General features: G+C 34.9%; 1 protein-coding gene across 1 annotated transcript in view; it reads left to right on the top strand.

Annotated features, from left to right (window-relative positions):
• Positions 1–12,733, top strand: part of LOC122790934 (presenilin-2-like) — a gene marked incomplete at its 5' end in the record, with an annotated part of 553,723 nt that extends 540,990 nt beyond the window's left edge. Inside the window, 1 exon segment of the mRNA XM_044058639.1 lies at positions 11,510–12,733. Coding sequence (XP_043914574.1) covers positions 11,510–11,665 — 156 coding nt within the window.
• Positions 12,734–13,033: the final 300 nt, after the last annotated feature.

The raw sequence follows: 13,033 nt of genomic DNA, 5'->3' as shown, positions 1-13,033 counted from the left end.
TTTGTTTTTTTAAAAAAAAAAAAGCAAAAAAAAAATGGGGGGGGGAAAAATTTTCCCAAGGAAATTTTTGGGGGCCCTTTTGTATCCAACTATCTTCAAAATATTTTTTTCCTGGATGTTAAAAGTTGTTTTGTGATGCAGAACATGTTAAGGAGGGAATACAAATGTTTGTCCAGCACAAAGTGATGCAGAACATGTTAAAGAGGAAATACAAAAGTTTGTCCAACACAAAGTGAGCTATCAAACAGAATGGGATTCTGCTTCTTATTCCTCTGATAACAAAGATCATAGAGAGACTATGCCAATGAAAACTTTCCAATATTCCAAAGCAAAATGTTTGAGAGACAGAAAAAAGCACAGTTGACTAGAATAACTAAGAGTATATTGAAAATGAACCAGAGACTGGGTTTGGGAGTTGGAGGTCAACATGAAGAAAACCTGCAACTCAGAAATGAATGAATACATTGGGAATTACAAAGCATCAATTACATTTGTGAAATGCAACGGAACAAGAAAACCTGAAAATATTACACTTTTTGACTTTGTTAAATTTGTAGGGGACTCCAAAACATATGCCCTACTTTGTCATTAATGTTTGGAAGAACATTAAGGAGAAGTGAAAAGGAAGGAAAGAGGTAACTGTAAGTAAAACAAATACATAACAGTATTTTTATAATACATGACCTGTACTGCATGCTATAAAGTAAAGCTTTTTCAGTTATTTTTGTCTGTAATATGGATACTGAAGTAAACAAGTGACCCTATTTTCCTCCTTTTTTTTTCTTCAGTTTTAAGCAATGTAGGCACTGCAATATAAAAAGAGAAGAAAGCCTGGATAAAAGAGCATGATATAAGTAAAACTAATAAGCTTTTTCTTACTTCTGTATAGGGGGATGACTGGATTAAGGCCCTTGGCTTGATCTAATAAGCTTTAGGGGAAAGCAAGAAATAAAAGAACATACAATATAATGAAAAGGTTTCCGTTAGCAAATGTCCACAGTGAAACATTTGAAGCTTGAAGCAGAAAGCAATTGTGTATCTAGTTCTGATGTTTCTATGGAGACAAGCTGAAAAAAGCAATAAAACTTCAAATCCTTTCTTTTAGTGGATAGGAGATATCTTTAGAAAGCATTCAGGTTTAGTGTAAGTAGAAGCATAGGCTGTACCACGTGTCTCAGTGCAGATAACCTTCAGCACAAGTTAATTCAAGCCTGTGAGTGTTGCTGCCAATCTGGGACAGTTGTTCTTATTAGGAAGTTTAAACTTCATTATTTGAAGATGTACATAGTTTTGTGTATTTGTATTTACCTGATAGTTTATGTGTTTTTTTTTTTTAGGGTTTTCATTAAAACAAAAAGTATTGTAAGATGCAGCATAGGTTCACATGAATATGACAAGAAACATATGTATAAATGATCAATCTGCCAAACATCAATCTGTGCATGTAACACAAAAACTGAAACTACACATTAAGAAAGCTGTTATACATAACAGGTTGGAATAATTTTTTATCATAATGACAGCGCTTTCCATATTATCGTTAAATGTGAATGGTCTGACAGATACAAAGCAGAAAAAGTAATTAACTATGTTAAAAAACTACAGAGTACAAATATCTGTGGTAGAGGAGACATTTGGAAAGAACTAAGCATGTGAATTTGATAAAGGATTTCAAGGTGGTTATTCAACGGAATATCTGGGGAAATGGAAAGTGAGAGTACTTATACTAACTGTGAGAGGAGCTCCAATAGTGATAGAAAAGGAAAAAGGTTATAATGGTAGATTTGTAGTACTAAGTGGTTACTGGCAAGAGAAGAAGATTACGCTGGTATTTATTTATATTCCACCTAAAACTGATACAGTGGAGCTTAACACATTTCTGGGAGAAATAATTAGCTTTCAGCAGGGAATATTACTTATAGGTGGGACTGGTGTTTGATTTGCAACAATGAGGATGTATCTGGCAGTGGTCTTGGAAGGGAAATATGGGAAAAATGGCAGATTTCTGAAGAAATTTATGAAAATACTTGTTATGGAAGATGTGAATTGAGTAGTAGGAGTTCAGAAAGAATTTGCATATTATTCCCTCAAGGTAAAAAACTGGGCAAGGCTGGACAGAAGTTATATTTCACAAAAACATGCACATTTAATTGAAAGTTTTGATATACATCCAATAACTATTTCAGATAATGCGCCAATAATAATTAAAATAAAAATGCAGGGTAATTAAATAAAAATTAGACACTGGCACTTCCCCACCTATCAGAGAGAGATTTAAGGAATGGGTAAATTTATTCGGGAGTTATAAAGGAAGAAAAAATTTCTTCTGAAAATATAGCTAGGGAGTGAGATAAAATTAAAATGGAGTTTAAATATAGGTTTGAAATAAAAATAACAAATATATATGGTTAAGAAGTAAAAATTATTTAGAGTGACAAAATTAAAGTACTGCAGAATAGGACAAATCTCACACAAGAAGAGTCGCAGTTAGAGTGCTAAAGGTAAAATTTGTGACTACCTTGATAATATGCAGACGTTCAAAAAAATTGCTGTTAAGCAACTGTTTTCTGATAACTCTGGGGAAATACTATAGAGGTATTAGAAATATTTCAGAAATTTTATGAAAATGTGTATAAAGCAGAGAAATGTGGAAATCAAGAAGTACAAATGGAAACGAATATGGAAGAATTAATTATACTAAGTTTAGAAGTAGATGAGACTCCATTACTAGCAGTTAGGATAGGAGGAGATGAGCTGAAAATGGTGTATAACCAATCTACAGGAAAGTCTATTGGAATAAATAGTACTCCAGTGGAAGTTTGGAAGCTTGGTGAGAAGAAAGTGATAAAGATCTGGAAGTTTTTTTAACAGTATTTTAAAAAGAGGAGAACAGGCATCCTGGAAGAAAGCTGTGGTGGCTATAATACCTAAAGCGGGTAAGGATCCATGAGATCCAGCTTCATATAGTCCTAATTTCAATTCTAAATTATGATTATAAATTCTTTATATCTGTGATAGCTAAAACACTGTCAAAGGTGATGCCAAAAATTGATAGATATGGTTCATTGTGGTTTTGTGGATGGACTTCCAAGAATGCTACACATTGAGTAACAACTTAAGTCTAGCTGTCCCAGTTTGAAAACAGAAACTCAGCAGAGAAACGCAGTGGACTTACATTTCTGGATAAATTTCAGTAACTGAGTAGTATGTGCACTGACTGGATGCTGGGGGAAAAAGAAATACAGAAGACCTGAAATGAAATTGGGTATAAAAGGTGAGGAAAAACACTGCCTTGGAATAGTATTGCAGCTGTTCCGCAAAAAAACAGTGCATGCTCCAGTTATGACCTCCAGTAACCTAGAGGAAAGTGTAAAATAACTGCACAAAGACCTGATTAAAATAAATGAAACATTGATGGAGTATATAAACTCAAATAACAAAAGGCTGGAAAAATAAAATACATTTTAAACAGATATTCAGATGAGATGTTAAAATTGCAAAAAAAAACAGAGGTCAAAATGAAGAAAAGGCTGGCTGAATACAAGACTGTTCAAGAAGAGAAGTTTAAAAAAAATAGAATTAGAGGACAGAGCACTTAGGGAGAACCTGAGATATTCTGCTGTACCAGTGAAGTTGGAAGGAATAGACTGTATTAATTTTATGAAAGCACAAATAAGCAGCTGGACTGGCATTCCCCAGCAGGAGCTAAGTGAAAGGGCACATCGTATGTATCCTCCAAACCTGGCTATGAGCAAGCAACCTAGACCTTTACTAGTAAAGATACAATCCTACCAGCAGAAGGAGCTGATTATGGCAAAATTTGGCAGAAGGGAGAAGTACTAAAAGTGGGAGACAGCAGAGTGTTTGTGGAGAATGATTACTCACAGTATACCAGGCAGAAGAGGAGTAAATTTATTACACTATTCAGGGAATGTTGAGAAGCAGGCATGAGATTCATACTGCTGTACCCAGCTTTCTTCAAAATATTCTTCCCTGGTGGGACAAAATCATTTTTTGATGCAGTACATGCTAAAGAGGAAGTACAAAAGTTTGTCCAACAAAAAGTGAGCTGTCAAACAAAAGGAGATTCTGCTTCTTCTTCTGGTAATAAAGGCCACAGAGGGACTGTGCCAGTGAAACATTTTTCCAGTGTTTCAGTGGAAAATGCTTGAGAGAAGGAAAAAAAGCAAAATAATTAACTAGAAGAATGGAGAGTTTGTTGGAAGTGAAGCAGAGGCATGATTTGGAAGATGGAGATGAACAGGAAAAAAAGCAGTAACATAGAAATTGACAAGTGTGGAATTACAAAGTAATTAGATTTGTGAAACATGACAGAACAAGAAAATCTGGAAATAATGATATTTTTTGACTGTATTAAGCTTGTAGAGGACTTTAAAGCATATGCCTGGCTTCATGTCATTAATGTTCAGAAAAATACTTAGGAGAGGTAAAGAGGGAGAAAGTTAATTGTAAGTAAAACATTTTTTTTCTTAGTAATATTTTTATAGTGCATGATTTTCTTTGCATGCTATAAAGTAAAGTTTTCTCAGTTATTTTTAAGTGGATTGGAGATAATGTAAACAAGTGTTTTCCCTCCCTTTTTCTTTTTCCTTGTTTAGTTTTAAGAAATGTTGGTACTGCAATGTAAAAAAGCAGAAAATTCTGGTCAAAAGAGCATAACAAAAGAAAAATGAATGTACTTTTTCTCATTCTTACACAGAGAAATGACTGGGTTAAGGCCCTTTGATCTAGTAGCACATTTTAAGAAAAAGCAAATTGAAAAAGAACACTAAATATTATAAAGCTTTTTTCTAGCAAATAAACACACACATAGTAGCAACTGTGTATCTGGTCTTCATGTATTCATGGAGACAATTTGATAAAGAGAAATGGCTAGGAGATAATGTTTTCTGAAAGTATTCAAGTGGTTTCCTATCTGGGAGAATTATAAAGATAACACAAAACCAGATACTTAGTAGTAGCACAGGCTGTACCATGTGTCTTAGCTTGTATAACCTTTCTTTTAGGTTAACCCAATCCTGTGAGTGCATCTGTCAGTTTGGGACATTTGTGCATATCAAGAGTGCAAAACTTCAGTATTTGAAGCTGCACATAGTTTTGTGTATTAACATTGTTAGTAGGTTTTAGGGGGTATTGGGGCATCTTTTTTTCAGGGCTTTCAATAAAACAAAGTTTTTTTCTAAGATGTGACATAGGCTCAAATGGATATGACAAGAAACAACTGCATAAAAAAATCAACCTGACAAGCACTGTATGCATGTAACACAAAAACTAGAACTAGACACTTAACAAAACAGCTGTTAGAAGTAAAAGGTGGGAATAATTTTTTAACACAATGATGATTTCTGTAATGTCTTTAAATGTCAATGGTCTCACAGATAAATACAAAAAGAAACTGTACTGAACTATATTAAAATATAGAGTGCAAATAGTTATGCTACAGGAGAGACACTTGGAAAGAACTGAACATGTGAATTTGATAAAGAAATGTTTGCAGGATGGTTAGTTAGTGGAATACCTGGGACAAAGGAAAAGAGGAGCACTTGTATTAATTGCAAGATGAGCTCTAATAATGATAGAAGAGGATAAAAGGATACTAATGATAGATTTGTAGTACTAATGGGCTACTGGCAAGGGGGGATGATTACTTTGGCATGTATTTATATTCCACCTAAAACTGCTGTAATGGAGCTTAAGAAAGTTGTGGGGGAAATAATCAGCTTTTCAGCAAGGAATATTACTTATAGGTGTGAACTGGAATTTGATTTGCAGCAGTGAAGATGTGAGGGGGGGTGCAGAAGGGAAAATATAGCAAAGGAGGGTAGATTTTTAAAGAAATTTATGAAAATATTTGGTACGGAAGATGTGAATTCAGTACTAGGAGTTTGGAGTGAATTTACACCCTATTCCCCAAGTTACAAAAACTGGGCTAGGCTAGACAGAATTTACATTTCACAGGAGCATGTGTGTTTAATTAAAGGTCTTGATATACACCAGGTAACTATTTCAGATCATGTGCCAATAATAACTAAAATGAAAACACATGGTAATGAAATAAAAATGAGACACTGTTGCTTTCCCACCTGTTGAAAAGAGAGGAGTTTAAGGAATGGGTAGTGGAAATTATTCAAGATCTGTTAGAGAATATAGAAGTTTCTTCTGAAAATATAGCAAGGGAGTGTGATAAATAAAAGTGGAGTTTAAAAATAGGGTAGAAATAAAAGAAAGGGAGATATGGTTTAGAAGTAACAATAATTATTTAGAGAGACTGACAAATGTTAAAGTATTGCAGAATAGGCTAAATCTCGCAGAACAAGAGGAGGAGCAACTATAGAATGCTAAACAGAAAATAAGTGATTACCTTGATAATATGCATAGAAAGATTGCTGTTAAGCAACTGTTTTTTGATAATAACTCTAGAGCACAAAAACTTTTAACACAATGACTTGCAACAGAAGATAGAAAGGGCTGTCACCAAGTTTAGGGAGCCTATAACAAGGAAGATGACGAGATACTATAGAGGTATTAGAAATATTTCAAAAATTCTATGAAAGTCTGTATAAAGCAGATAAATATGGAAATGAAGAAAAGGTACAAATGGAAATGTTTATAGAAGAATTAAGTATGCCAAGGTTAGAGGTAAATGAGGCTCAATTACTAACAGTTAGGATAAGGATAGGAGGAGATGAGATAAAAATGGTGATCTATGACCAAACCACAGGAAAGTCCCCAAGAATAGATGGTATTCCTGTGCAAGTTTGGAAGCTAGGAGGGAAAAACTGATAAGATCTGGAAGGTTTTGTTTAATATAATTTTAAGAGGAGGAGAAGTATCAGCATCCTGGAAGAAAGTGGTGGTAGCACCTAAAGAGGGTAAAAATTCATCAGATTCAGCTTCATACAGGCCCATTTCAGTACAACACCATGATTATTAAGCATTTGTCTATAATGGCTAAAACAATGGCAGAAGTGAAGGCAAAATTGATAGATATGGATCAACATTTGACAACATTAACAGAACATTGATGATCCAGAGGGAAGAAGAATGTAAGGAAATACCACTGTTGTTGATGGGTGTGGATGCAAAGAAAGCATTTGACAGAGTAAGCTGGGATTTTATGAGCAGGGCAATGGAAGCATTTGTGTTCCCTGATAAAATTATAAGGTTGATTAGGAGGATGTATGAGGGATTGGAGGCTAAAATTAAAATGAGTGGGTTCCTCTTTGATAATTTCTGCTTGTACAGAGGAACCAGGCAGGGGTGTCCTTTCTCCTTTATTTGCATTATATTTAGAACCATTGGCAAAGAAAATAAGGCACTCAAATTCAAGGAATAATTGGTATGTTAGTCAAGAAAAGCTGGCTTTGTTTGCAGATATTATTTTATACCTGACAAAGCCTGAAAAGGACATTTCTGTATTATGGAACATTTTGAGACGGTTTCAAATATTTTGGGGATAGAAAATTAATGAAGCTAAAACAAAGGTAATAGTTGTAAATTATGTACCCACACACAAATTGGTTCAGCGATATCCATATTTATGGGGACATGATAAAATTAAGTACTTAGGAGAATGGATTAAAAAATGATTCTGGTACAACAGCTAAGGATATCTGGGAAGAGACTAAACAAAAGATAATACAAAAACTGAGAAATTGGAAGCTCTGTTGTATGGATATGGATAGTAAGATACAAGCTGTTAAAATGGTTTTAGTCCCTTTAGACTTAATACACAGGTCAGGTGTATTTTTATCAACCAGCGAAGAAGTTGTGGATAGCAATAAAGAGTTGAAGAATTTTATCTTGGGGGGGGGGGGGTAAGATGGCAAGAGTCTTGCGGGATAAGCTAATTCTTCCAGTAGAACAAGGCAGGTTGGGATTACTCGTTTTGAAGGAGTATTTCAGAGCTGCATAGTTAAGGCTCCTATACATAGCACAGCAGAAATCTATAATTCCCAGTGAAAATGGATGATGGTGAAACAGGGGGAAGCTCAAGAAACAAGGATAGACTGGTATTTTGGATGCAGAACTTTAAGGAGAGTAACAATAATCATACAGAACATTATATTCATAAAGCAGCAGAAAGTATTCTAAGAACCAAGCCAACATGGGAATGGAGAAAGGAGATTCTGCCGATAGGGATAACTACAATTGTGGATACAGACAAAAGGCAAGAGGGGGCTGGAATCTGTTGGAGAAAACTGGCAAAATATCCAAGGTATTGGGAGGAAATAATTACAGCGGGAAAGGTAATAGAATAGGAAGAGGCCCAGAATTTATTTGGACTGCAGGCTAGAATTTGCCTTCCCTATCAAGGATTGATAACAGAGGGTTTATTATCGTTTGTGCGAATGACAGTCTGTTGGCAGCACCGCTGCCGAAAATTAGAATGATGTGCACAAAATTTAAATGGATGGGATAGTCTAACACATTTATGCGAATGCAGTAGTGCATTTGCATAAGTGTATTCAACTATCTGCACGGAGATTGCGGTACAGTGGCGAATGGAAATTCATCCATATCCCCATTTTAATGCAATCTCGGAATAAAAATATATTAATAGCGGGGGGGTACAAGGGGACCTTCCTCCCCTGCAAAAACATGATATGTCGTATAGGAGTCTGATTTACATCAGCTTCTCTACGGCTATCATGTGATGGTTTCGGTAACAATGTCGACTCAAATGTGTCGAACATTTGGGTCGACGTTGTGGCCATTTGGAATGTTTGTGTTCGGTTTTACTTCTCATTGTTTCGAACGGCAAATGTTTTGCCATTTGAACAAAGAATAGTAAACCTAACCAAGTATAGGCAAAGAGAAAGAAATAGGGGGGTCCAAAATGAAAGACCAGCACGGGTAGAGGTTTTTAGTACAATCTAGAACAGAAGCTGCTGTTAAAAATGGAATAATTAGTACAGCATATAAAATATTCCATGATACCTATAAGAATCAGAGGTTAGAAAGTATTGGGAAGAAAGAGTGGATAAACGATTCACAAAGAAACAATGGGAGGTTATATGTATGACTCCCAAATATGCAACAAAGTCTTTAAAATTTAGGGTCTTTGAGTGGAAGTATTTATATAGGTATTTCTATACCCCATGTAGACTCCAAAGAATTCTTCCTCAGGCAAACCGCAAATGTTGAAGTTGTGATGGGAAAGAAGGAGGTAACTGGGAACATATTTTTGGGGATTGTAATGAGCTGTCAGACTTGAAAAACTCCCTGCATACTACTGTCAGAAATACTGGTTGAGCAAATTGGTGTAACTAAGGCAATGATTTTTTGAATTGTGATACAGAATCAGAATTGCTAGATATAATAGGGCCTTGCTGAGTTTAATTCTGATGGCTGCCAAAAAAGCAAGTACTGAAAATGGAAATCAGAGTGTAAATCAACTGTACCAGAAGTAGTGAATACAGTAACAGAGATAACAAAACTGGAAGTGGGATCTTTAGAAAAGGGTAGGAGTGAATTACATAGAAAGAAAATGTGAATTGTGGGAACAAAACATGCAGAACAATGATTTTGGAGGAGGAACAAGGTTTAAGGGAAGGCAGGAATTGAATGAGCTATGTAATGTTCAACTAACAAGGACTGTATAGATTATAAGTAATGTATAATATTTGCAACTGAAAATGTCAATGTTATGTATGTCAAAAAAAAAGAATTTTGGACAAAGCCAAAAAATAATGTGGCAGGGAAGGGGGTAACAAAGACCCTCAAAAGTGCCAAATTTTAAATATTGTTTATTTATCTGTTAACCAAGAAAATCCGCTGGATGTAGGGCAAGAGGTACTGTATGAGTGACTTACTGAAAGTCACACAGCAGGCAAATGAAGGTGAAAGGATTCAAACCTTGTACTTTTGAGTACAACAAGTTTGTTAATATCACAGAGCCTTATGTGCCAGACAACATTAATTCACTTAAAAAATAGTACATTGCTGCATTGACTTTCATTTTCTGAACAACTACAATGAAACTCTTATAACTAACATTATTAACTGATTATAATCCTCAGCAATTTGTGAAAAACTTAACAAGTTGAGGAAGGTATGGCAGTTAATGCAGAGGTTTGAGTCTCTAAGCACTTAAGAAACTAATTCCTGTAGTAAAGGGTACAGGATTTGAGTCTTTCTATCTGTATTTGCCTACTGTGTGACTCTGAGAAAGTCACTTGACTAGGTAAAATGTAAAAAGGCACAATAGTATTGTGCATCTGAATAATAAATAAAAAAAACAAGACATGATAATATTGTGCATTTATATGATACATATGAAAAAAAGTACAGTAGTTTTGTGGAAAACATCTTGGTGATTCCTTTTGGTATCAGGTACAAAGGTTTACAGATGTTTCCCAATAGACACTGTCTGCATCAGAATTTGCTTTACTATAAATTGGGTAACTCAGTATCTCTTAGCAACACTTGGTTCTCTCTTCCATTTCATGTACCATCATACCATCATACCATCAAGCTCCGTGTATGCTGCAAAAAGGAAATCCCAAATCTGAATGTTAACCATGCTTGATCTCCCATCCATTTCAAATCCCACACCAGTTCCCAGACATCTCTCAGTTGCATGCAACAGCTCAGTTTCTCTCATTGGCTCTTATTTGAGCCAATGAGAGACAGGAGCTATTGCACATCAGTTTGTGAGACAGCAGCAGAAATTCAATTGCATACAGTTTTAATTAATGTTTTGTGTTGAGGGCAGCAGAAATTCAGTTTTGACTTTTTTTTTAATTAATCTTGTGTGGCCAAGCCAGCCAGCATCAGGCCTTATGCATGTACCTAGGTCACCTTGTGCTGTATCCAACACTGCAGCTGATGCATAAGACTTGTGTAAATTATCCCTTGTCATCTCACCAGCAGTTTACAAGCTGTTACTAAGTGAATGCAATCACACATACAGCACTAAGTGAATGCAGTCACACATACAGCAGAGGGGCAGCAAATGTGTTTATTGTCCAGGGAGCCAAATGCCCTTTCTGCAGCACTGACCTTACCTAAAAGAGCCTTTTCCATCTGCATTATATATATATATATATATATATATATACACATACACATATATATATGTGTGTGTGTGTGTGTGTGTGTATATATATATATATATATATATATATATATATATATATATATATATATACACACGCACACATTTGCTCATGATTCCTCAGATGTGTGTGTGTGTGTGTGTGTGTGTATATATATATATATATATATATATATATATATATATATATATATATATATATATATATCAAAACCCCACCTTGAATATAAAAGTACCCATCTATAAAGTACTTTTCCATTGCCACGTTTGTCATTCCACCCAATCTCCGCTATATCGTCTTCATCTTCAGAATTCAAAATTTCTCATTTATAGTGAGTGAATTCTTTGTAATTGCACTTACATTTTGTTGTTCTGTGGTACAGGCAATGAAAGTTTACAAGTTTAATGTATTTTTTGTATCTCTTACAGGGTTTATGTCTCACACTTCTGCTTCTGGCAGTGTTCAAGAAAGCATTGCCAGCCCTTCCCATCTCTATCACATTTGGACTGATTTTCTACTTTTCAACAGATAATTTAGTGCGACCCTTTATGGACACCCTTGCAGCACATCAACTGTATATTTAGACTTCAAGGACTACTGGTGGTTTGCTTCCTTCTGTTCATTGGTTCTAAGTAATGATCTGCAAAACGAAGAAGAAAACAGAGATTAAAATGAAGATGAAGTATGAAACTCAGGTGTACGTGCTGTCGGTTGTACATGTATGCTAAAATGTGAAAAATCTAAATACAAAATCGAAAGTAATGCTGGCAGATAGTATGTATAATTTACAGTATATGTCAGTGTTGTATTTTATCAGGTATACAATTTTAGATCTCTGCTGTTTTTGGATTGACAAAACAAAAAGTTTATGTTGTACTGCACTAGAATGGACAATGAGTCATGAAGTATCAGTGAAGTGTGTGTAGGGGTCAGTGACAGTAGCAGAGCCTGTCATTATAAGTACACTGGAGCAGTATAAAAGTAACAATTGCTATTGTGCCTGACTTATGTAAATACTAGTAATTTACATTTTCATTCTTTTGCATTTTGCCTTGTGTTATCTTCAATTACATAAAGACTGTATGGTGGTATAGTCAAATGTCTATACACTTTTGTTTGGTTATGGTACTAAAGAAGGTACATGTATATATATTTGTAAAGCTGTGCCCATTTGTTTCATAAAATATTACCTACAAAGTATGCATCTTCTGCTGTTATCATCATTAGTGCAAGACCTGAGTTTCACAGTGTGTACTAAAGTTCAAGCCCAGCAAGGTACACATGCTGTACTACCACATGAATGTTGTTTCTTTTATATTCGACTTCTGCAGCATTATAAGCTTAAACATGCAAAGCTTACAATCACTTCACATAAAATATTTATTTTCACAGTTCTCTGATTGTATGTTCCTCAAATGGATACTATTTTTTATAAAAACAAAACAAAGAGCTGTTGTATTTGTTCCCAGTGCAGGCTAGTCATTTGAAAAACTTGAAAACACTTTTAATGTGTAGAGTTTTAAATCATTATGTAAAATTTATCAAAAAAATGCATTACATTAGTGTGTTGCTGTCATAGCAGCTCGTGGGGACAGCAGTGCTTGTTCTGATATGCAAACAGTTGTAATCATATTAAAATGTTTAATTTTTCATTTCTTCTATGTTCTTTTGTTAGCTGTAGCTGGCAGTGCCACCCTCTCTGCAAGCAACATTAGGTACCTTGTTGTCCAACATCAGTCCTTTCGTTCCCACCCCTGAGTTTATAGTAGTTCAAAAAATGTTTGGATTTTATTGATAAATTTTGTTGCAGCCTTGTCCAACAGCTATACAACTAACATTTTTTATGCAGTCTGTGTTGGTGCAGCAGCTAGCTACAAAACTATGAGAAACTAATACAAACTAATTGTACACAGTCACCATTATAGGGAACACTTATTCTTTTTATTTTGAAA

The sequence above is a fragment of the Protopterus annectens genome, chromosome 1.part2 (assembly GCF_019279795.1).
Source record: "Protopterus annectens isolate FY-2018-M chromosome 1.part2, PAN1.0, whole genome shotgun sequence".
NCBI lineage: Eukaryota > Metazoa > Chordata > Ceratodontiformes > Protopteridae > Protopterus > Protopterus annectens.
The sequence above is the reverse complement of the archived record's forward strand: the minus strand, read 5'-3'. Positions and strand labels throughout refer to the sequence as shown.